This window comes from Taudactylus pleione, unplaced genomic scaffold, assembly GCF_031769625.1.
Source record: "Taudactylus pleione unplaced genomic scaffold, aTauple2 ptg000342l, whole genome shotgun sequence".
Lineage (NCBI taxonomy): Eukaryota > Metazoa > Chordata > Amphibia > Anura > Myobatrachidae > Taudactylus > Taudactylus pleione.
In genome coordinates this window covers 6941110-6968154 of record NW_028284743.1, presented here as the reverse complement: position 1 = coordinate 6968154, position 27045 = coordinate 6941110, and the positions used below count along the sequence as shown (strand labels likewise).

The 27045-nt window shown below is 46.8% G+C and overlaps 1 protein-coding gene across 1 annotated transcript in view; it reads right to left on the bottom strand.

Annotated features, from left to right (window-relative positions):
* SH3RF2 (SH3 domain containing ring finger 2) overlaps window positions 1-27045 on the bottom strand; it is a 280359-nt gene that overhangs the window by 46842 nt on the left and 206472 nt on the right. The window contains exons 5-6 of the mRNA XM_088443979.1: window positions 26165-26485; window positions 10146-10243 (exon numbers count right to left, since the gene is read on the bottom strand). Of these exons, the coding sequence (XP_088300105.1) occupies window positions 10146-10243; window positions 26165-26485 (419 nt within the window). The remainder of the gene's footprint in view (window positions 1-10145; window positions 10244-26164; window positions 26486-27045) is intronic.

Here is a 27045-nt window from a genome sequence, read left to right as displayed (position 1 = left end):
GTCCTTGCAGTCAGGCACCTATCTACTTTCACTGCCCTGAATTGCAGATGTTGTAGGTATATTTTAATTAGGGGTGAGCGGGTTCGGTTTTACTCGGATTTACTCGGTTCTTATCGCCACTTTACCGCAAATTCGGATTTATTATATTGGCTATCCAAAACACATGATAGGCGATAGCCAATAAAATGCCGTTTAAAGATCCGAGTAAATCCGAACCCGCTCACCCCTAATTTTAATACAACCTACAGGTTATTATTAGCTTAATAGTTGTACAAAAATAAGCATACTCTTTCCCATAATATATTCCAAGCACAGACATAAGCAATATTAACTTATGTATCTTAAACTAATTGTTGAGTTTTCAGAAAAAAAAAAGTACAAGTTACAGCAATGGTTCTCAAACTGGGTGCCGTGACACCAGGGTGCTGCAGGGCACTTGCCGGGGTGCCACGGGTTGGTGGCCCAGTTCTGAAACAAGCAGTACTAGTGCTTGTGGCTGCCAAAAATGAAATAAGTGGAAAAATAAATGTTCAACTGCATAACTGAACCTAAAGATGACAGGTAAGAACAGTTTACTTAAGTGAATCATTTTTACCGATAATGTCAACAAGAAACTTTTAGTCTATTGTTGCTTTGAAAAAAAATGCTGACGCTCTAGGGTGCTGTGATTTGAGAACGTTTTGGAGACATTAAGTTACAGCACTGATATAGTAAAAAGCAGAGTGCAAAAAACTTACATTTTATTTCAAAATGACAAAAACAACAACAAAACGCAGTAAAAGTGAGAGATTATTCACTCAAACCACTTTGATGTAATTTCTGAGCAATGGAAAACAACAGCATCTGCAAATAAGGGGACTGACTAGAAAATATATATGTGCAGAGAGTAAACTGTAGATACAATAATGAACAGATCTGACATTACAAGGGATGATGGATAAAAGATGCCGATGCTGAACTGACTGAAGTGATGTGAGAATATGTAATTAAAGATGATTTGTTCACCCAAGAGCTGGCATTTTATCTAGTACTCTAAGCTCTCTCCCAGGCCAGCTTCCTAAAGCTGGCACAGCAGTAGGGTTGGGAGGTGTAGTGAAAGCGACTCTGTACTTGTAGATGGTTTCTCCCTGACTGCTAAAATATAGCACCTGCTCCTGCAGACAGCTGTGCATACACTAATTCATAGAACATTGAATACAGACAGAAGTAATGTCACTTTAACACAATGAACAAGTGGTGGAACTAGCAGCGGTGCAGCCGGTGCCTTGCACTGGAGCCCGCTGTGGTGCAGGGGCCCATAGCCGCCTGCATCCAGCAGCGCTGCTGCACCCGCCACCAGGGTCTCCCGTATTTAAGTGTATTTAAGTGTAGTGCGGACCGCAGTGTGAGCGATCTGCACTACACAGTAACAAACACACCGCCACCACTGTATTTAAGTGTAGTGCGGACCGCAGTGAGAGCGATCCGCACTACACAGTAACAAACACACCGCCACCACTGTATTTAAGTGTAGTGCGGACCGCAGTGAGAGCGATCTGCACTACACAGTAACAAACACACCGCCACCAGCAGCGGCTGTGTGTTTATTATAACAGCCAATGAGAGTCTGTCTGCGTCCACGGAGGGAGCCAGGCTGGAGCTCACTCATGAGCTCCGCCTTCCGGCTTCTTGAGTGGGTGATGGGAGAGACGTCATGACACTCTCTCCTCTCGTGCAGAGCGAGAGGATACAGGAGCTGACGGCAGTAGGCGCAGGAGCAGGGATTCAGGTGTGTTGTTTTTTTTTTTTTGTGTGTATGTGTTTTTGTCTTATATATGTAAGGGAAGGCCACTACTGGGGACATTGCATAGGGCGACCACTACTGGGGGCACTGTATATGGGGCACTGTGTAAGGGCCACTACTAGGAACACTGCATAGGGGGGACCACTACTGGGGGCACTGCATATTTGGGACTACTACTGGGAGCAATGCATAGGGGGGACTACTACCGGGGGCACTGCATAGGGGGACCACTTCTGGGGGCACTGTATAAGGGGCACTTCTGGGGGCACTGCATAGGAGGACCACTACTGGGGGCACTGCATAGGGGGACCACTACTGGGGGCACTGCATAGGGGGACCTAAAGCATATTCTTGCACCTGGGCCCACCCCTCTTTAGTTCCGCCACTGCAATGAACAACAGTTTTCAGAAATAAAGTAAAAATTGGGCTTGGCCAATATCGGAGATAAATAGTTATTAGGAATTACAATAAAATGGGAGGACGCAGATTGGTACACAATATGGCAATGACTGTCCGACATTGCGTGCATCCATACAATTGCAGATATGTGCCTGTATGTGGCGCACCGCTTGGTTTCATAGCAGTGGCGTAACTAGGGCAGGGCGAGCGGGGTGCGTGCCCTGGGCGCCGTTGGACCGGCGGCGCGTGCAACAGCGCTCTGCAGAACTGACTGCTGTGCAATCCTGCATCCGCTCCAAAGTGTAAAGGCTTAAAAACAAAAAAACAACCAAATGTATAATCTTATTTTTCCATTTTATTAACAATGTATATGAAGAAAATTTTTCAGAATCCAGGGCCTGATTCAGCAAGGGACGCATGTGAGAGATCGCACGGACTGACAGCTGCGAGTATATGCTAATCAATGCATACACACGGCATCCGCAGCACAAGGATGCAGACGCCCAGCAATACATAGTGCCGCCCATCTCCCCTTACTCAATGCTCAATCAGTACGCAGGACAGCGCAAACATCTGTAACATCGAGAACCATCGGACCCAGATGCGCAATAGAGGATGACCTGACCTGGCGCAGGACTTTGGCCATTTCTTGCGTGCATAGTCTTTTGGCTGCATATGACGCCGCACTGCCTTAATTATGCACACCCCTATAATGGCATCCCAATGCACAGGCACACCTGCGTTCGCCCACCAACCCCCGACACCACCCACAAACGGCACTTCCTGTCAATGAGTATCGGAAGGGTCTGCGTACACACTGCATGTAGTCTGCATTCCCTTACCCAATCACACTGGCTAGTTCACGCACGTGAAGTGCGATGCCTGCGCAGTGCGAAAACATAGTCGTAGTGCGTGCGATCTCTCACAGGCGTCCCTTGCTGAATCAGGCTCAAAGTTACTTAATTATAGTATCATTCATTTTCTGTTTAGCATTTTGAAGTAATAGTTGCAATTTGGGAAATCTAGAACATCTCTCAAGATCTCTAATAAACCTTCTTATTAGAAATAGTACAAAAAGAAACAATTCATTTAGACTTTTGCAATACAATTACCTCCCTGAATTTCTCCAGAAAACTCAGCGCCTGAGCCAGCTGCATTACCTTACCACACTACAGGCACACCGCTGTATGCAAAATGCCATATGAGGCAGAATGTAGAAACAGATAACAGTAGCCAGTATCAGATAAAATGCCATATAAGGCAGAATGTATAAACAGATAACAGTAGCCAATATCAGATAAAATGCCATATGAGGCAGAATGTATAAAAAGATAACAGTAGCCAATATCAGATAAAATGCCATATAAGGCAGAATGTAGAAACAAATAACAGTAGCCAGTATCAGGTAAAATGCCATGTGAGGCAGAATGTAGAAACAGATAACAGTAGCCAGTATCAGTTAAAATGCCATATGAGGCAGAATGTAGAAACAGAGAACAGTAGCCAGTATCAGATAAAATGCCATATGAGGCAGAATCTATAAACAGATAACAGTAGCCAGTATCAGATAAAATGCCATATGAGGCAGAATCTATAAACAGATAACAGTAGCCAGTATCAGATAAAATGCCATATGAGGCAGAATGTATAAACAGAGAACAGTAGCCAATATCAGATAAAATATGAGATATGGTAAGAACTTACCCTTGTTATCTCTATTTCTACGAAGTCCATAGGGTTCCACAGGATACCTTGGGGTATAGGTGTGACGTCAGTCGCAGGGCACCAAAGAGTTAAGCTTTCAGCCTCCCAGGATGCACTAGGTCCCCCTCCTATACCCCGCCCCCGGGCCAAGGCACCTCAGTTAGTTACCAAGCCATAGGCCGGAGGAGGAGAAGGAAGAGAGAGAACAAAGATCTGGACACATACAAGAATCACATTCTCACCAGAGGGAGACGGAAAACCGGTGACCAGAGCAAAGCCCATCTGCAGCACAGGTGCGACAGGGCGGGAGTCCTGTGGAACCCTATGGACTTCGTAGAAATAGAGATAACAAGGGTAAGTTCTTACCATATCTCATATTTTCTACTTCAGGGTCCATAGGGTATCCACAGGATACCTTGGGGATGTCCCAAAGCAGTATCCTTTAAGGGTGGGGACGCTCCTGTGCAGAAAGGAGAATCCGCCGCCCGAAGGAAGCATCCTGAGAGGCGAAGGTGTCAAACCTGTAATACCTCACGAAGGTATGGACAGAAGACCACGTAGCAGCCTTGCAGATCTGAACTGCCGAGGCACCACGTCGAGCTGCCCACGAAGGACCCACAGACCTAGTGGAATGAGCCTTCAGAGAAGGAGGGACCGGTAGGCCTTCATGAAGATAAGCTTCAGAAATAGCCATACGGATCCAGGCTGCCAAAGTTTGCTTTGAAGCAGGCCAACCCTTTTTACGGAAGCCAAAGAGGACAAACAAAGCGTCCGACTTCCTAAACGAAGAAGTGCGGTCAACATAAGTCCTTAAGGCCCGCACAACATCCAAAGAGGCCTCACCCACGGAAAGACCCGGTGAGTTAAAGGCCGGAACAACTATTTCCTCGTTAATATGAAACTGGGAAATAACTTTGGGAAGAAACTCGGGCCGAGTGCGGAGCACTGCCCTGTTCCCATAAAAAACCAAGAAAGGGGGTCTACAAGAAAGAGCCCCTAACTCAGAAACACGTCTGGCCGAAGCAATGGCCAGAAGGAAAACAGTCTTAGCTGTTAGCCATTTAAGATCCACTGAGCCCAGTGGTTCAAACGGCGGTCCTTGGAGAGCCCTCAGGACCACAGCCAAATCCCAAGGCGCCACAGGTGGAACAAAGGGCGGCTGAATGCGGAGAACACCCTGCATAAAGGTGCGCACATCCGGGATTGTAGCAATCCTACGGTGAAACCAGACAGATAGGGCCGAAACCTGTACCTTCAAAGAAGCAAGGCGAAGCCCATGATCTAGTCCCGCTTGCAGGAAGGCGAGAATCCGAGACAGACGAAACTCCCGCGGTGCATAACCTCTCGGTCGACACCACTGGAAGAACGTATGCCACACGCGATGGTATATCCTCGCGGAAGACGGTTTCCGAGCTCGTAACATGGTACGCACCACAGAGCTGGAAAACCCCCGGGACCTCAGCATGGCCGTCTCAACAGCCACGCCGTCAAAGACAGCCGAGTCAGGTCCGGGTGAAGGCAAGGACCCTGAGACAGAAGGTCCGGTCGTAGCGGCAACCGCAGAGGAATGTCCACGGACAGACCCTGAAGGTCTGAGAACCAGTGCCGTCTGGGCCACGCGGGAGCTATCAACAGGAGCGTCCCTCCTTCCTGTTTGAATTTCCGGATTACCCGTGGAAGAAGGGAGACCGGAGGGAACAGGTATGCGAACCGGAACGTCCACCGGACGGACAGAGCATCCACCAGAGACGCCCCTTCGTCTCTTGTGCGAGACCCGTACACCGGCAACTTGTTGTTGTGCCGGGACGCCATGAGGTCGATTTCTGGAAGACCCCACCTGTCCACCAGTAGTTGAAAAACGTCCGGGTGCAGGGACCATTCCCCCGGATGAACGTCCTGGCGACTTAGAAAGTCCGCCTCCCAATTGAGCACTCCCGGGATGAAGACCGCTGATATGGCCGGAAGATTGCGCTCCGCCCAAACCAGGATCCGAGAGACCTCTACGAGAGCCGCCCGACTGCGAGTTCCTCCTTGCCTGTTTATGTAGGCCACGGTGGTAGCGTTGTCCGACTGGACCTGCACCGGGCGACCCTGGAGAAACCGCTGTGCCTGCTGGAGAGCATTGAAGACCGCACGGAGTTCCAAGATATTTATTGGAAGCTCCGCTTCTGTCGGCGTCCACCTGCCCTGGAACAAGTGTGGACCCGAAACTGCTCCCCAGCCCCGAAGACTGGCGTCCGTTGTCAACAGGACCCAATTTGGAACCCAGAACGGACGTCCCTTGTTGAGGTGGGTCGTCTGTAACCACCACGTAAGGGACAGGCGAACCTCCTGGGTGAGCACAATCGTCTGGGACTTCAGAGACTGAGTCAGCCCGTTCCACTTGGACAGGATCAGGTGCTGCAGAGGTCTGGAGTGAAACTGGGCGTATTCCACCATGTCGAACACCGACACCATGGAGCCCAGTAACCTCATCGCCGAGTGTAAGGACACCCGGCGGCTGTGCAGACAACTGCGCACCCTTGACTGTAAAGCAGAGATCTTGTCCTCCGTCACGAAGATCCTTTGCTGTCCCGAGTCCAATAAGGCTCCAAGATGCAGAATCCTCCGAGACGGGATTAGAGTGGACTTCTGCCAGTTGATTAGCCAGCCGTGCCGTTGCAGCAGTGCAATGGTCAGGTCCAAGTGGCGTAACAGGAGCTCTGGAGATCCTGCCACCAATAACAGGTCGTCCAAATACGGCAACATGCGGACTCCCTGCAGCCGCAGAGAAGCCGCCATGACCGCCATCACCTTGGTGAAAACACGTGGTGCTGTTGCCAGGCCAAAAGGTAACGCCCGAAACTGGAAGTGGTCGCTGCTGATTGCAAACCTGAGGAACTGTTGATGGCGCCAAAGAATAGGGACATGCAGGTAAGCGTCCTGTATGTCCAATGACACCAAGTAGTCCCCAGGTTCCAGCGCCAGAATGATGGACCGTAGGGTCTCCATCCGAAACTTCGGGACCCGCAAAGACTTGTTGAGTGCTTTGAGGTTGAGAATCGGACGATATGACCCATTGGGTTTCTGTACCAAAAATAGATTTGAATAGAAACCCTGGCCCCTCTGGGAGAATGGAACCGCCACTATAACTCCAGCCTGGAGCATAGTGTGCAATACCTTCCGCAGCTCCGTAGCCTTGTTCCGGTCTGATGGGAGACCCGTGGTGAAGAAGCGAGCCGGGGGTCTGTGCCGGAAGGAGAGGGCGTATCCGTGGGAAACCACCTCCAGAACCCAAGTGTCTGTCGTAGTGGTCGACCAACACTGGGCGAACTGTAGCAGGCGGCCTCCCACCCTGGGATCCCCCAAAGGGAGGCCCGGACCGTCAGGCCGCAGGCTTGCCATCTGGCTTGGGGGCCGGACGTCTGGTACTCCATGCCTGCTTCCGGGGCTTGACCGATTTCTTAGGGCCAGCCTGTCGAGGAAACGACTGTGGTTTGGGCCTGCCCTGGGCCCTAGATGACCGAAAGGACGATGGTCCCGAACCAGAAGGAGCAGCGGCCGACGGGAGACAGGCAGATTTGGCTGCCGCCAGCGTGGCCACAATCTTATCCAGATCCGGACCGAAGAGAACTTCTCCGGTAAACGGCAACGCTTCCAGACCTTTCTTGGAATCTGCGTCCGCCTTCCAGGATCGCAGCCACAAGGTGCGACGAGCAGCTACCGCTGCTGAAGAAATTCTAGACACCAGAGTACTAATGTCTAGAGCCGCCTCGTTGATGTAGGTGGCCGAATCACGGAGATTGCCAATCAACTCCGCCTGATCGGCCGGACAGTCGGATTCAAAAGAAGCCTCTAATGAATCCGCCCAGCGCTCCATCGCTCTGGCAACCCAGCAAATGGCCATAGCCGGCCGTGCTGCCCCCCCAGCAAGGGAATAAGCGGACTTCAGGCAGATTTCTACCTTGCGGTCCGTAGCATCCTTAAGGGAGGACATGGATGGCATCGGCAATGTGGCACTACGGACAAGACGGGTCACGTGAGAATCCACCTGTGGAGGGGATTCCCACTTCGCAAAATAATTATCCGCGAACGGATAAGCCACCGCCAGGCGTCTCTGCGGCTGGTATCTTTTGCCAGGTTGTTTCCACGCCTCCTCTAAATGGTCCACCAACTGACCCGAAAGAGGAAAGACTGTGGCATCGCCCTTCACATCTTTGAAAAAGGCATACTTAGATTTAGCCGCTGGGGGAACTTCGTCCTCAATCACCAAGGCTGTGCGGACCGCCCGAATAAGTCCAGGAATATATACTTTGGACTTAGCATCAGCGTCCTTAGTATGGAGAGGTTCCTGATCGTAAGGATCTAGAATCTCCCCATCATCAGACGTCCCTTCGTCATCCTCATAAGGAGCGGACAGAGACGCCACCGGCCTTTTATGAGACCGCATCACAGACTCCCCTTGCAACACATCCGACAAGTGCTGTACAGAACTCGTCAGGGAGTTAACCCACGCTGGCTCCTGAGAACCCGGGAGCGGGGAAATAGGGAGACTGTGGGGTACCACCAATTGTCGTGGGAACCCCTGCATGGGTGACGACACCACAGACTGCTGGGACAAACCCATCGGAGTAAACGCGGGCTGCGGAGCTAACTGGCCCACTAAAGCTGTTAACGCCTGAGCGAAACAAGCCCAGGGCGGCTCCTGTACCGGTGCTGTAACCGTAATAGGCCGCGCCATGGACAAACACTGCCGGCAAAGGCCCTCCGCGCTACCCTCCCCCTCCGCTAACGGTACTTTGCACGTGGTACACTGTAGCCGGAGGGGAAAATCACTTTCAGACATGATGGCACCACGTATGTGACCTCTCTCACCAATTAAGTATTAAATAGGCGAGAGACCACCCTGCAGCACCGCACCGCAAGGGCTTTAGCAGAAAGAACAGGGACAGTAATAAAGCTGACAGTTTAGAGAAGAAAAGATTACAGGCAGCAGCGCTAGCACAGTCACATACAATGCAGAAAAATAACAATTCCTGCACTAACAGCGCTGATCACTCAACTACACAGACACAGGGCCTGGTAGGACACAGCGCTGCATACACAGACCTGACCACAGCGGAGGAAAGGTATGCGGGGGGACCCAGACCACGATGCTTCCGTCCAGCGCTTCCAGCAGCGTTCACCATGCGTTCTGGAGAAGATGGCCGCCGAGGAGCAGAGAGGAGGCTGGCCTGGGGGAGGAGCGCTGCCACAGGACCAGTCGGCAGCATGCAGAGAGGGCTGTGTGCAGCGGGGGAGGCGCCGGCTGTGAGACAGGGAAGGCGCGCTCCCCTGGCATGCATTTAACCCCTGGGACGCCGCAGCGCTACCGCTCTGCTGCGGTCCGCTGTCCCAGGGGGTAGTGGAAGCGCAGGTTGGTCGCCTGGCTCCACGCTGCAGCCAGTCCCCAGGGAGCCCCCTGCCTGGGGACTTAGGACCATGTGATCAGCGGGGACCCACCGCGGGACCCCGCTGCTTACCTCTGTCCCCCTTGAATCCGGCCATGGTCCGGAGCATCTGGGGTCACCGCTAGCTGTGACCCCAGACGCCCACCAGCATCCCCGGATCAGTACCGGCGTTCTGGTACCGGCGGGGTGTAGGGAAGACAGCATGGACGTCAGGACTGACTGTCCATGCTGTTCATCCAGATGTGCAGCCACAGCTGCATGAAGAATAAGCTTCAGGGGCTCTTCTAGCCCCCACTCCAACAGGTGCACCCGACTCCGGCCGGGCACCAAACTAAACTGAGGTGCCTTGGCCCGGGGGCGGGGTATAGGAGGGGGACCTAGTGCATCCTGGGAGGCTGAAAGCTTAACTCTTTGGTGCCCTGCGACTGACGTCACACCTATACCCCAAGGTATCCTGTGGATACCCTATGGACCCTGAAGTAGAAAATGCCATATAAGGCAGAATGTATAAAAAGATAACAGTAGCCAGTATCAGATAAAATGCCATATAAGGCAGAATGTATAAACAGATAACAGTAGCCAATATCAGATAAAATGCCATATAAGGCTGAATGTATAAAAAGATAACAGTAGCCAATATCAGATAAAATGCCATATGAGGCAGAATGTAGAAACAGAGAACAGTAGCCAGTATCAGGTAAAATGCCATGTGAGGCAGAATGTAGAAACAGATAACAGTAGCCAGTATCAGATAAAATGCCATATAAGGCAGAATGTAAATACAGATAACAGTAGCCAGTATCAGGTAAAATGGAATGTCATATACTTACATGTTAGGCAGAATGTTGTGGTGAGAACTTGGAAAAGCCACCAATGAGGGTCCTGTGCCATGTGTTCCGAGTGTGGCATAATAAAAGGAAGCATTGACCTAAGAGACCAAACATAAAAACTGTAACACTAACTCTCACATTGTGCCCGTGGCCATGCAATGTGCAGCAGTAATTGCATACTGACAAGGGCGTAACTAGGTATTTGAAGGCCCCATAGCAAAAGTTTGTAAGGCCCCCTATGTACCATCCAATGGTGATAAATGTATAGAACACATGTAACTTTGACAAGGAAGGTGGGGCCCCTCAGCAGCTGCACCACTCACACCTATTGTAGTTACACCCATGCACACTTATTGTTCCTAGGACTACGACATTTTGGGAATGACCATATCAATTCTCTAAACAATTAAACAGGTCACGCACTTACATCCTACAGGGATAGTCAAATAAATGGTAGAATATATACACCTCCTCTGGTTCTCACAATGTGCATACTGTCATTATAGGCCTGATTCAGAGGTGGACCCAACGCCAATGTTTGTGCAGTTGGCCGATGTTTATAATACTCTGAATGTTTAGAATTGTCAGTGAGAATTTAGACGCAGATTGGTTGACAGTCAGAGACCATTTGAGGGAGGTAACAGCGAAGAGGGGGGGGGTGACTCATACGCAGGTGTGTTGCAACCGGATTGTGTGCATTTTGTAGCCAGGGACTGCGTCCTTGTACACCTCAATGGTGCGAACGATGGCGTCTCCTTGTACGCAAGCGGGAGCGTCTCGATACAAATCTCAGCAGATGCAGAATTTGCATATTTTCTTACAATCTCTGTGTCCGAAGATGTATCGGTAACCGGATTTGCGTCCACCTCTGAATTAGGCCCTGTATGCTGTCACTATAGAATACTAGTAATGCTACAACATTTTGCAAAACAGTTACCAAATTGTGTAAAAAAACCTCATCTGTTTACAATAGAGATGAGCAGTTCGGGTTTACTCCGTTATGGTGGGATCTCAAAAATAACATCATATTGGCTATCCGGCTATCATGTGGTTTGGATAGCCAATAAGATAAATCCGAACTTGTACTAATATGGCAAAAAGAACGGAGTCAAAAATGAACCCGCACATCTCTAGTTTAAAGTAGATGTCAACTAAAATGTATATTTACGTTTTAACCCCTTCACTAAGGGACTAATTCTGAGTTGGGATGAAAGCAAAACAAAAAGGAATAAGTTTGCACTTGGACAAGCCATGTTGCAAGATATGCAGTCACTAATACCTCTTTTCCACCTAAATTCCGGGTCTGACCTGGAGTTGGAACAAAGTTCCTATCCGGATCAGACCCGGAATTTTGCCGGCGCTGACTCGGGATATTCCCGAGTCAGCGCCGCTCACACCGCAGTCGGGTCTGCATAGACCCGGCTATTGCGGAGTGAAAGTGGACGCTTGGAGATGACGTCATCTCCAAGCGCCACTGAAGCCGGACCAATCGGCCGGCTAGCAGGGCACTCCAGGTCTTCGTGACCCGGAGTGCGCTGTTCTCATAGCAGGGTTTCACGGACTACGCCCGTGTTAAACCCTGCTAGTTACCTGGGTTGGATTGCCGGGTCACTCGACCCGGCGATCCAACCCTCTGCCCTTTTACACCAGGGAGCTGCCCGGGTTAACCCTTCAAAAACCTGGGTTTTAGCTCCGGTGTAAAAGGGGTATAAGATGGATGTCTACATTCACAATGTCTACATGCATAATGCTGACACCAAGAAAGGTTGATTAGAGAACCAAACCTTGCTTTTATATTGGCTTTATATTTGCATATACAGTACATTGCTATTTGTGAATAGGTTTGCTTGTTTTGCTGTATGGTTGTGTTTTCTATCTTTTATATTTTGGATTTTCTGTGGTTGTTGCAGGAAAAAGAGAAAACGTCTCTATGCCAGTAGTGTGAGACAATTCTGGCTACAAGGTGCCATTCCAGGCACCCTGCTAGCCAGATGCAGGCGCCGTGGGTGAGCAGCAGTGCCACCCTCAGAGCACTGCGCTCTATGCGATGGCACCACCTGCTTACCCCTAGTTACAGCACTGGGTATACATCTAAAGATTACTAAACTTTGTGAGAGACTGGGGGGGACTGAGGGGAGATGTATGAAGGGAGTGGATAATGGTCTTTAAAAGCACTAACCGATGGAATGCATTATAGAATAGTTACCAAAAAGGGAGAGTTTTAACTCGCCTGTCTGGCAAAGTCCACTCCCCCTTGCGGCTGCCTGGAGTGGCACGCTTGAAGTGCACCTGCACATGCGACGGTCAGAAACCCCCAGCAGCACCCGCAGCTTTTTTCCGTAAGCACCAGTGGTGCGGCAACAACAGCAGCTGATGTCAAAATCGATACCTGCAGTTGTCGGAATGGTCAGTGCCACTGACCGTTCATACATTACCTCATCCCTTCCGTGCCAATAGCGACCATGTCATTTTGATCACTTCCCTGCATTACTATATACAGGGAAGCGGTAACTGCAGCACAAAACGCACGTAGTTACAATTTACACACATCACCCCTTCATACATCTTCCCTGGGGGCTGATACCAGGCCCCAAATTCTGACTTAAAGGAGGTTACTTCTACGAACACCTTGACTTCTACTTCTTAAAAACAGCACCAGATATAATCTCATTTAGATATCAATTGCAGAGATGATGATTAATCACATGTATTTAATTCTTTGCTGTTCCAGCAGCTATTTTTTGCCACCAGAGATTCAATGTGCCCACCATGTTATCATTTGTTGTACAGCTTTATTGTGCGTCTTGTAATCAGTGTGGGATGATGTCATGAAATCCTACAATTCTGCCTGTCTTCACAAGAGAAGTCCTGCTACCCACACAGCGATCTATCAAAACCAGATAATCGCCTCACTGGGTGCCGTCTGTACTGCCTCACTTGTATCCTCAGACTGCTTGTAGATACTGTTACCTAGTTCACTGGTAGAAGAAATGATAACATGGGATAATACAAACACACAGTAAGTTGTTCCTGTACAGTACATGATTATATAAGATCTGTCACTGAACACTATTATTTCTTAGAATTATAAGCACAGTTTAATCTGCTTATTTTAAGCAAATATCCATTTAATTTTTGAATACATCAATACTTTAAGCAAGACCTACTGCACACTAAATACATGGTTGATGTATTAATAAAAGCCTAAAGCACCCTGATATATATCAGTCCATATTGCAGAAAATACATTTTTATTTGGTCCTATTTTTCAATGTGGTAGAGTCAGGACAGCACTTCTGCAAACCAGGGCCGCAACTAGGGGGGGGGCTGGAGGTGCACGTGCACTGGGAGAGCCGCTGTACCTGGTGCCAGTGACCTCCAGCCCGGCGCTGCAGAGAGGCTCCAAGCCGGACGTCCGCTGGTAATATTTATTACCAGCGGGCGCCCGGCTCCTTCTCTGCAGTGACGCGGTGGAGCCGGAGCCAGAGGCTGGAGTTCTCTCCCGAACTCCAGCTTCCGGCTCTCCCCACGGGCACTATGGGGGAGACGTCATGACATCTCCCCCATAGTTCCAAGGAGCAGCCGGCGGACGCGACGCTGGATGCAGGAGCAGGGTTCAAGGTAAGTATTTTTTTTTTTAATAAGCTGCACTACAGGGGCATTATTATGGGGGCAGGGGCATTACCACAGGGGCATTACTATGGGGGCATTGGCAATAAGGGGCATTACTAATGGGGCATGAGCATTACAGGGGCATTACTATTGGGGCATGGGCACTACAGGGGCATTACCACATGGGCATTACTGTGGGGGCATGAGCACTACAGGGGCATTACTGTAAGGGCACTACAGTGATATTACTATGGGGCATGGGCAATACAGGGGCATTACTATGAGAGCATGGGCACTACAGGGGCATTACTATGAAAGCATGGGCACTACTTGGTCATTAATATGGGAGCATGGGCACTACAGGGGCATTACTGTATGGTGGGCACTACAGGGGCATTACTATGGGGGTATTAACATATGGGCATTACTATGGGGGCATTACAATATGGGCACTACTGCAGGGGGAATTACATGGGGGGCGCCAAATTACTGTCTTGCCCCTGGTGACAAAAATCCTAGTTTCGGCCCTGTGCAAACCTGCAAAAGCATAGAATTATAATGGTAGTTTTCACTATGACTATATACTGTACTACCATGTCCAGACATCGATCAACCTCTGCATGGCATTAGTTAAAACAAACGGCCGTATTCAATTAGCGGCGAAAACTACTGTTTTTTACCCCAAAAAAAGGCAAAAACAGCAAACAGGCGAAAATAGAGGAAAAAACTGGAGAAAACTTTTCTCCATCCCAGACCAGGAGAAAAAAAATGCTAAATCCCTATTTTTGGCTAAAAATGTGGGGATTTCTTTCAGAACCTTTTGGACACCCCCTCCCCCTCCCCTAATGATAAATTAACCCCCAAAAATATTGTTAAGTTGCATACTTTGGCTGTAATGGAGATGGGGGCTGGTACTATATGGGGAAGGGGGAGGGGCAGCTGAGTGGCTCTGATTACCTGGCTGGTATTAAATACTATATAGAAGATGGGAGCCTACTCCTATATGTGGTGGGGGGGACAGGCAGTGGCACCCATCCTTTTATACTTATTGTTACACCCAGGGGCCAGGGCCATTAGTGACCATGGCCTGCTACAATCAGTGAGGAACACACACGCACACTGATATATAAAGTGATCACTAATGGCCTTGGGTGTAACAATAAGTATTAAGGGATGGGTGCCACTGCCTGCTACAATCAGCATGGCCAGCTCAAGGGCAGTTCTTCTGGAGCAGCCGAACGGGGGCACAGTGCGGCCACCTGGACATATCTGGCAGGCGGCTGCTACACTGCAGGGCAGTAGTGTAGACGGCACATAAGTGCCGTCCGCACTACATTACTAGGAACAAACACACAGCCGCCGGCAGCTGTGTGTGTGTTTTAGCAGCCGTGAGAGTCAGACAGACTCTCATCGGCTGCTGCGCCCACTGCCGGAGCTGGGCTTCCGGCTCCCGCAATGGCTGATGGGAGAGACGTCATGACGTCCCTCCCATCATGCGGAGCGCGCCGGGGGGGGACCACTGCTGGGGAACTGTGGGGGTACTACTAGGGGCACTGATGGGGGTACTACTATGGGCAGTGTTGGGGGCACTGCTGGGGGTACTATTAAGAGCAGTGCTGGAGGTACTACTAGGGGCACTGCTGGGGGTACTACTAAGAGCACTGCTGGTGGTACTACTGGGGACACATAGGGGGATTACTACTAGGGGTACTGTTGGGGGGGACTGCTACTGGGGGCACTGCTGGGGCAGACTGCTACTAGGGGCACTGCTGGGGGGACTACTACTGGGGGCACTACATAGGGGGGATTACTGCTGGGGGCACTGCTAGGGGGGCTACTACTAGGGGCACTGCACTGCATAGGGAGGGATTACTGCTGGGGGAGGGCTGCTACTGGGGGGAATTACTGCTGGGGGGCAGACTACTACTGGGAGCACTGCATCGGGGGGACTACTGGGGGCACTGCATAGGGAGGGTTATTACTGGGGTCACTATATAAGGGGCACTGCATAGGTGGGGGACTACTACTGGCGGCACTGTATAAGGGGAACTATATTGGGGGCACTGCATGGGGGGACCACTACTGGGGGCACTGCATGGGGGGGCCACTACTGGGGGCACTGCATGGGGGGGGTCACTACTGGAGGCACTGTATAAGGGCTTGTGTAGCTATCAAGGGTGGGGGAAGGGGGGCGTAAGGCTGAAGAAATGCCTAGAAACCAAGAAACCTTTCACCGGCCCTGGCTACACCCAGGCCTCCATGTCCTCCAGAATCTGCACCCGCATTGCAGGCATCATGGCTGAGCCTGCCATTATACAAATTCCTGGCCATTGGCAGCCCTGGGCTCTTCTGTGTGGAACAGACGCGGTTTGTCCATGACCTATAGGTGGCATAATGTTGTAGGTCACACTGCCGCATGCTGTCCAGCCCGCGCACAAAGTGCAGATGCAGCCAGTGACATATTACTAAGGCTGCTGCGTGCCAGTGCCAAGAGAGTTACAGGATGGTTAGTCACTGATTCTATTGGTCACTATGGAGGGGTGGAGGACAAAGAATTAATGTATGTTTAATTTTTTTTTCCTGTGGGATGAATAATTTTTCCTTTGGTGGCCAATGTGTGTGTTTTCTTTCCTGAGATGGACAATATGTCTTGACTTCTCGGTATTTCTTTACTTGTCTTCTGTGGAATAATTTGTTAAATTAAAAACTAGGGAATATCTTTTTCGGTTAATAAATGTATTAATTATGAAAATATCTGGATTTGGATGGAGGGGGGGATGCCCCATAATTTCTCACACAGGGTGCAAGTAGACCAGGGGACGGCTTTGACAAGCAGTGAAGGGGGTAGGGACACTGATATATAGAGCCGTCACTCATAGCCCTGGGTGTAACAATACGTACTAAGGGATGAGTGCCACTGCCTGCTACAATACATGTGGGGGGGGAGCACACGGATATATAAAGAGATCACTAATGGGTGTAAAAATTATTATAAGGGATGGGTGCCTGCTAAAATCAGACTGATACATGAAGCGGTCACTAATGGGTTTAATAAGTATTTTAACGGGTGGGTCCCTACTACAATCAGTGAGGGGGAGTCACTCATCTAAAATGTGGTAACGGAGTGGTATAATAATGGAAAGGGATATGGTGCAATCAGTGTAGGTGGGACAGTAATACAATACAGTCAGTGAGTGAGGGTTAAAGTAGAAATTAGAGGGGATAAGGGCCTGGTACAATCAATGAAGAAGGTACAGTAATATAATACAGTCAGAGTGAGAGTGTAAAAATGGGAATTAGAGGGTAGGAGAGGGGAAGGGACATGGTGCAATCAGTGAAGGGGGAAAGTAATTTAATAGTGTCTGTGAGTGGTATTGGTATGATTTACAGCCGCTAACCTAATTTCCTACCCCAACCCTCCTTTAGGGGTACCTAACCCTAACCTCCCCCCCAAGTGCCTAACCCTCCTCTAAGTGCCTAGACCTAACCCCCCCTTCTCCACAGCCTAAACCTAAGTCCCTTGGTGGGGTGCCTAACCCTAATCCCCCCTTCCCCTAGCCTGACCCTCCCGGGGGGCTGCCTAACCCTAAGTCCCCCCCCCCCCCCCGGGAGCCTCCTCCCCGCAGCTGTCTGCGCCCGGCTTACCTTCTGTCAGGATGCAGGCGGTCAGCATTTAGAGCATCGGCATCCCGACTGCATCCCGGTTTAATAATGGGAAGGCGTGCAGTCAAGAGCGGAACGATAACCTAATGTAGGCGGGCCGTGAGCCCTAACTAAGGACTGCAAATGATCAATTTGCATGCAGCCTGGCTCTGATGAGTTGTGAATCTTATAGTGTAGCCTGGCCTATATCTATGAGGAATACAAATGTGAATCCTTGGTGTTTTATCTCTACTATTTTAGAAAGAGTATATTGAATAGGATAGCTATGGGCCAAGGCTCTTTAAAGGTGTCTATTTTTACATAAATTGATTGCACTTTCTATGGTATCAGGCGTTAAATGTTTAAACAAATTATTTTGTTTTATATTTGCACTGTGTTTTTATGTGCCTTTTTAATGTTTGTAATGTTTAAAGCTTTAAAAAGTTGAATACATGGAGGACAAACAACAAATAATGTAAGGGACATGAATCAGGAACAAAAATATAGTGCTATGGATTGTATGAGGGAGGGGGCTCCAAACCGGTATCGTGCCTAGGGCCCCATGAGACAACCTCTATGACGCATGTGTCACACAGAGTATACACAAAGGTGCTGTTGCGATCAGGACAGACGGTATCAGATATGTGGTGGCAAAGTGATGGCCATTTCTGTCGTGGCCATGTCAGTGACATCGGCTGCTATATCACACACAGAGGCCATGTTCAGATGGAGAAACTGCACCTGCTACAGGGCTAGTACAAGTGGCGATGGTCACCGGCTGTATTAAAGCGTGCAGAGATGCTGAAAGTGAGCGTTTCAGTGCTTGCACAATCAGATGCAGGCTGCTGCACCAGGGAAAGACTGATACTAACATTTGCATATTATCACTCCTGCAACTCCAGCAACAAACACAAGAGCGGATGCAGCAGCGCCCACATCTGAATAAGGCCCTATAGGTTTTGCAGTAGCTGTAGAGTATATTTGCCAACCAGCTCATTTTTATTCTTGGGCCTAAAGCGGTACTGTAAAGTACAAAGCCACTGGCAACACAACTTGTGCTAGATGATAACTAGGAAACATGTTTACTCAACACTTCAATATTATCACAAGTCGGATATTTTATATAACCACTTCACAGGCTCAGGGCGTGTTAAATATAACACCAAAGCTCTGGCGGAGCGATGGAATGAGAGATCCTGTATCTTTCTCAACATTATAACCAACTAATACAAGTTATGTGACTATGTCACTTTACATACCAATACTCATAATGTGGTATTTCACAGCTTAAATAAGCATCTTAGTATTGTATATTGTTAATGTAACCAATGTGGCACCACTAAAACATATACTAGTAATAGCATGGTACTTATTAACTACACAGTCATAACTGCATAAAACAACAGCTCCACTTTCACTCATGAGGCCATGTAGACATTGATTATCTCATTACTATGGCATCTGTCAATAGGTGGGATATATGAGGCAGCAAGTGAACAGTTTTTGAATTTGATGGCATTGAATTCCGCAGGCAAACTCTGTGTTTTCACATGTGTAACAGGCCTATAATATATAATAAATAGGCCCCTTGGTACAGGAGAGATCTGCGGTAAAGCTGGGCTGGGAGGCTTACCACATGTTTTTGGAGGAGATACAGCCTTTCATTGAAGGTAAACTGTAGACAGGGGCTACAGTCAGACAAGTCAAACAGAGCACATGGGCTAATCAGCTTTATGTGTAGCCATTGCCCACTGCATTTACTGCAGGAAGTGAACACGTGAAAAGAGGGAGGGATAGAGAGAAAATTTATATTTCTGCCACAACTAGGAGCTTCCAAAATCACAGAAATATACCTGAAGTCTGTACGCTGGCCAGGTGTGCTTTGAGAGCCTCTAAGACTTATGATTTGGGAGAAATAAGGTATCTAACCAATCAAATCTCAGGGCAGTCTTGCTTACACTCATTTATAACTTACATAGTAGAGATTATTGTGAACATACCATGTTTCATAGGGAAAAATTAAGTACAGTTACTTGTACTTAGGTTAAAAAAGTTACGTGTGTGGCCCTTGTATGGATCCAGGGTTAATTAACAAGCCAGACAATCACAAGGGACTGGGGTTGTGATATTCCTATTGGAGGGGATCAATTCATAAAAGGTGCGGGTCTTTTGTTCTACATGTCAGACTTAAGGGATCAATTTTAAGTTGGAGCCCGAACCTGCATTTTCCTGCTGTGTCCCTCGGCCCAGAATACTGAGCCTAATTCTGTGTACATTTTTTCCTCTGTTATTTTGCAATAGCAACACGTTTCTCTATGTAATATGTAACCTTTTTTTATTTATACCATCTCTGTACATACGCATTTTACTTCATTTAGTAAATAAATTGTTCCTTTTTAGTCTATTTTCATATATGCTCCTGAACCCAGTCTTTGAGATGGCTATTAGATCGCTAAGGTTACGCTATAACTATTATTTATTGCTAGAAGCAGGTGGAATCCAACAGACTTGAGTGATAGTTTATGTCACTGAGTCTGCACAATTGTGACAGATAGGGAACCTGTGGCTCCTGTTTATTTTCCATGAGGGATGTCAGTAAAGAGACATGAATGGTATACGGGCTCAGTAATAGGATATTTATTGTGATTAGATTAGATTCTGACCTCACTACATCAGGAACTGGGGATCGCATTCTTGATGCTAATGTAGTACCAGTCAGGGTGATACAGTCTTAGGCTATGACCTAGTCAGGGCCAAAGGAGGGATCACTTTTGGGATAAGAAAAGAAGAAGGAACGTTTAATATATTTCCACATTTGTAAAGCAGCGCAGCCCTATACAGAATCATCACATGCTCCACATTGATACCTCAGCCCTCAGCTGCACTGACACACGACAGCAGCACCCGGTGTACTGCAAGAATCACCATCGGTTGCATACACCTGGGATTTTGTGAGGAGTATAGAGAGGAGCAGCCCCTAGCTACACCGTAAACACGGGAGCAGCACCTGGTGTACTGCCAGAACCAATATCAGCGGCAGATACCCGGGACCCATGAGGAGCATAAAGGGGAAAAATCACACTCCGTTATTATTTGGGTAATATATAACCATCTTTGCTTACAATAAGGAACTAATTTTCCTTTCGATTGAGGTTTTGTTTATTACAACAAGAGGCTACTATCTAGAGAGTGGATAACTGAATAGAGCTTGTAATCCAGGAGACATTAAGGAGAGTTACTTACTAAGAGGTTCCGCATTTCATCTCATCATGTCGCGAATGTGCTCATGACTGTTTTGAAAACATACCCGTGTGTTGCGGAATCGGTATGAAATAACGCCGGCCGCATGGCGGTTCGATTCCCGGCAGCGGTAGCCCGACAGATGAACAGATCCCGGCAGCGACAGCCCGACAGCGCTGGAAATCCCGATCGTCCTCAGGTAAGTAATAACTAACCTAACCCCCCTAACCCTAACCCTCCTTAGGGGTGCCTAACCCTAACCTCCCCCCCAAGTGCCTAACCCCCCCCTTCCCCGCTGCCTAAACCTAAGTCCCTTCGATCGGGATGCTGGGCGCCTGTCTCCCGGTGTCGGGAAAATGACAGGCGTCTATATATAGATGCCTGTCATTTAACCCACACCGGGATAAAGCAGTCAGGAAGCCTACTGTCGGGATCACGTCAGCCGGTTTCCCGATTGCATCCCGTGTGTTGCTAATGCATTTTTATTGATTCACTGTTATTTTAATACATTTTGCAATATTGTGGTCACTTGATCAAACTAGTGCCCCACTGTCTTTTCCATATCAGTTGGTATATAGATCCTGCTGTGTGGGCAGCCTGTCTGATCAGGGTATACAAGCAGGCTAATCAGCGCACCTGATCCATTTTTGTGTATAACTTTTGGGATCCCTGATATATACAAAAACAAAAATATGCACATAAACAATAACATGGACATCCGCAGACAGTCTGGGAGATAACAGAGGCACCCTATTTTTTATGTGCCCATCCATTTATTTAAAAAAGGTGTGATATAAAATCATACCATAGTATAAGCTGCTAAACTAGTTACTATTAGATCAACCTTACAGGACACGATTATGAAATTATGGGCAATTTTCTGTGATTGTGCTAATTGTGTAAATTTGAGAATAATTATTAAAACTTTTGATCTAATGACTCTAATCCCTATCTAATACCCATAAAATAAACATCTCTCCCAGCCCACACCCAGAAGAAAGTCTATGTATTCTCAACTTTGTTTTTATAAATTAGTTTAGTTCCCAGCTCAGTTTATTATGATAGCATTATACTTAATGATTAGATGAGTAAAAGTTTTAAAACCATTTCCCTGAATTATCAGCATTGGGGTATGAAATGCCCATTATCCCAGCAATCTTTGGCCTTACGTGTTGTGCGCAGTATTTGCTACTCCAAGTAAGGGGCTTACTTATGAAGAGTGGGGTTGTAAAACCCGGCGCTTCTGAGCTAATTCTTGTACTAGCAAGACACGGCTTGTAAAAGCACTGTCTTTTTAAATATAGGGCATAAACATGAACAGACGCGCCAGATTTTACAACTCCGCGCTTCGTAAATAAACCTCAAAGCTACACAGCAGAATTACATGACATTGTCTTCATCCCAGTTGTAACTATTGTTGAATGCCTTTAAGTTCGGAGAGAATGTAGTTAGAAGTTATGCACAAAAGTCAACAATTCACTGGACAGTCCTATTTCTTTCTAGAGACATACTTCAGGCATATCCAGTTACATACAGTATACTGTGCAAATGTTGGCAAAAGATGGGCATTACAAGGAGTTTAGTGCTTGTAATTGAACTTTAAGCTTTGATATTGGACTATCATACTACAATCCTTTTGAGTAACACCGCACTTATGAACAATGAAGCAGGCCATTGACTGGCAGGACCTTTTATTCAAGAGTATCAAGCCTATGAATTCAGTAGGGCCAAGTGCCAACAGGTGCTCTTCAAGTAAATTACTTTTTTTTTTTTTTTTTTTTTAGAACATTTGTCTTCGCTTTCCTTGTGACATGCTCCTCATGTAGTTAAAAGTCCATAAAAATACATTAGCCTATGCTGCTCATTAATGGCCATTTAAATGAACAACCTTTACTGGCCGCTAATGGCTTGGGCACTTTAGTGAACCAGCTATTAACCGAGGTCAAAAATTGATCTCTACCCAGCAGTGATTAATAAACGCTATCCACATCAAAAACTGTATCAGTCAAGCCCCAGAGACACTGGCATCTGTGTGTACATTCAAAACTAGTATGGCTACTTACCAAAATATGTAAAATATAAAAGCGGTTAATCTGTGTCAGAATTGTATGTGCATTATTCATTCGAAAATCAGTGGCCTGTCTATGGTGTGCTGCGTTATATTTCATCCTAAGCTGTTTGGGGTAGATAGAAGCGATGAGCTGTCCTCTCTGCCTTGGAAACTGCCAGCGTGAAATTAGAACTCTTATAGCGTATCTGAGGTTTCTAGCAACACCTATTAGCCGAGCTCAGAAGCAGGAAGTGAGCCAACAGACCAGACAGCACTGGTTAACCCTCAGCAACAGAAAATAATATTGCAAGCAAAATTCTGTGGGCTGCAGCTCACACTGCCTTCTTAAGATAATACACTATCAATGTGTTGTTATTATTATTATTATTAGAGATGTGCGCGGACCCCGTGATTTGGTTTTGGCAAAGCCACCCTCAAGTGTTTTGGTGCGATTTTGGAATTGGCTTCTTTAAATTTGACAAAAACAACTAAAATCATGTAATTTGGGTCTGTTTACATGCAATCAAAAATCTGGTTTTTAGATCCAAGTCCCAAACTTACGGGAAGACCCAAGCCGGGACTCTGTTCTACTCGGAGCTCCAAAAAATTATCAGAGCTGGGACTCTGTTCGACTCGAAACCCCTAAGTTGGGTGTGTTCTGTTTTCAGCAAAACTGAGCAGCTCATCTCTAATTATCATGAGTCTATTTTGTACAGCTCGTAGTCGCAAATATCAAGCACTTACTTTAAATAGCATAATTAGATGCCTACATATCAACAATTCTTATAAAGCAGTATAGCCAGTATTTCACCATATATACTGAGCTAATTCATATACATTAAATAATGGGAATACATTTAGCTATATATGTTCATCATTTTGTCTTTCCTGCAGGAGGTTGCCATGTTAGAGGAGAGGTGCCTATCCTATTGAGCAGACACAGATTGACTGACTACTTTCAGACTTGTTCAGCAAAGTTACTCTTTGTGGATTGGTGGATGTACACACAAAGGCAGGGACAGTTGCAGCAGCTCTAATGATGGCAGTCATTAGACACATACGAGATACTACAGTAAAACATACTTGCCAACTCTCCCTCATCGTCAGGGAGACTCCCTGAAATAGTAGCAATCTCCCTGTCTCCCTGAAGAGTCTGGCAATCTCCCTCATTTCATCCTTAACCCCATAATGAAGCTGTTATATTAAAAAACATATATATATATATATATATATATATATACACATTCAAATGGGATCATTAGTGTCATTTCCTTGCATTGGTTGTTATAAGACACAATGATCCCTATGAATTTCTGAAAAGTATTAGTGTGTTTTATCAACAAACAGATCTTACTAACTGCTTATGGGCTGGTTTACATTTGGATGTAAGTCAGGTTTAGGACACGCCTCTCAGATTTATCAGTACACGCCCACTGTAACACGCGCTCATAGGTGCTGCTTTCACAATCTCCCTGAAATGCTTTTTCAAAAGTAGGCAAGTATGCAGTAAAATAGTCACATTGGAAAGTCAGGTTAAGCCTGAACAATGTAATTTTTTTATCTTCAAGATTCATACCACAAATTTACATTAAAGGGTTTAGTCAGTAATATTATATATGTAGTATACTGCTAGCTATTATCAGATATTGTGTAAGACTAATTTTAGATGTTACCATCTAAAGTTCTAAACAGACCTAGGTTCGCAGTATGACGGTATAGCAGGGTCGTAGCTGGTGATGTCACGATGTCACAACAGGACCACCGACACCAGGAGGAGAAGCTGAGCTCCAAGCGGCTCAGCATTGTCTTGCTGCTGGGACTAGGGGGAAGCTGAGCACCCAGAGCATCCTAAGGATGCTTCAAGCAGCACTGCGGCATCTTGCTTCCAGGACTAAGGGGAAGCTGAGCGCCCAAAGGACGCTCTAGGTGGCAGATTTCTAGGCTGCAGAATGCCGTTCCAGACACCCTGCATGCCAAATACAGGAGCCGCTGGGCAGAGACAATGCCGCCCCCTAGGCCCAACGCCCAGGGCTGCGGCACTGCTTGCCCACCCCTAGTTACAGCCCTGTGGTATCATTTTTATTTTTGTAATAGATCATAGTACACATATGATGAAGATTATGGAAGAATTTGCTGATAATGCAAAGAGGATGAAGAAGAGTCACCATGTTGTAAGATACTTTGGGGCTGAAGACAGACATAGGGCGTGAGGGTGTGGATTAACAGATAGACAGTAAAAAGGTAGACAATATCTAGATAGACACCAGATGTTAGATAGTCAATAGGTCGACTGGGACAAAATGTCGACAGGGGCAAAAGGTCGACACACTAAATGGCGTCATGTAAGGTCGTGTGGTACAAATGGTCGACACATGATTTATTTCATTTTTTTTTTTTAACACCCTAATGTCCCCTCGGTGCTTAACCCTGACCCGCCTTCCTGGTGCCTGACCCTAACCGTCCCTTCTAGTGCCTAACCCTAACCGTCAGGGTACCCTAGTCGGCGGGGTAAGCGCCTAACCCTCCGGTAAGTGCCTAACCCTAAATAAAAAAAACATAACATGTGTCGACCATGTTTGTGTCGACCATCTGTACCGGATGACCTTCTTACATGTCAATCTTTAGTGTGTCGACTTTTTGTCCCTGACGACCCTTTGTCCTAGTTGAACTATTGACTGTCTAACATCTGGGGCCAAATGTAATAGGGTGAGAGTTTAGCAGCAAACTCTCACATTGGTCGAGTTTTATCTTCAAAATGGGAAAACATCTGAATGAGATTTTAAATGGTGAGAGTTTTTTTAGTCTAAAAAAGATGCAAGTTTGCTCTGTTGCTTTGTTCTCGGACTCTATTACATTGGCCGAGTTTAAAAAGTGTGAGAAAACTCTCACTTTTCTAAACTCTCATCCTAATGGCCCCTGGTGTCTATCTAGACATTGTCTGCCTTTTTACTGTCTATTTATAGTTCGGTACCCAGGGCCTAGGTGTACACAACACCAGATGCCTCTGACCGATCAGGTAGCAACATACTGTTACAGTTCCTTATACATGTATAAGATGATATATTGAAGAAATCATAAATTATGCCTACTGCTATAAATACAGCAACCAAATATGGCTCCTTTCTTGCAATGATAGAGTTCAGAACATCAGACCACTACAGATCCCTCAAGGCATACACATTCTGTTGTATCAGGTAGGTGTTTGTAAAATGACCCAATGGGACTTATGTCATTACCTGCAGGATGTAGACGTAAGTGAAATTCAGGCGAGTTTGCCCATTTTTTAAAGTGCCAAAAATTTTAAATGAAAAACCAACTAGCAGCTTTATAAAAATTTGGCAAGCATGCCAATGCCTGAATCTTGCAGGTTATACAACTTTACATTTTAAAATTCATAACTGGAGAAGATCACAACTTGAGGGTCACCTGCATGGGTGTTTACATGTTAAAACCAATAACACAAACACATTTTTACCTGGCTTGGTGAAGTGTTTAAGAACCTGGCTTTCTCAATGACGGCTGTGTTACTTGAACTGATAAGTATGGGGGTGCTGATTTCTGGAGTCTGTCGTGCGGCTGGAGAATGCACAATCTTGTTTAATGTATTTAGGGCATTGGTGATGAGGAACTGCCTTGGGCTCTTTCTCCTCCCCTCGGGAACTCTGCGCATTGTAGCAGATTCAAGAGACTTAGCTTTTGAGGGAGACTTTTTCAGTGGAGAGGTGACAGGCAGATTTTTCACATCTTTTCTCTTTCCTGTATTTGACTCCAGCAGTTGCTTGGCAGTGCTGTTCAACTACAAATAAAATGGGATTTTTTTATTCCTCTATTTTTACATCTATAACACAAACATGAACAAAAAACCCCAAAACACAATATACATGAATTTTTAATATCAATCGATGTAACCGCCTCTGCGGGCACACTGTCAGTGGGGGAAACTACCCCTATTACATCTCCAACACAAATTGCAACATGTGGATGTATTTTCAGTATCACAGGGATTTTGCTCCATTCGGGGGCCTAGTCATCAACACTAAAATAAAAAGAAGAAAAACCAGCGCTGAATTTAAAAACATGTTGAAATGGGTAAATAAAGCTTGATGGATAATTTCAAATATATATAATAATAACAGATGAACATTTATTGAGCTAATTAGCACTTAAAAGAATACAACTGGCATATAAGTATTCATAAAAAATATCAAAAAGACAAACATAAAAGATACAACATATACATAAAAAAGATTGTGGTGAGTCCACCTGGGACCAATACTGAAAGTATGGGTATACTGGTCTGTCTCCGATTAGTCCCGCAAATATCAATGGTGTATAACCCATGTGAGCAGCAGGGAG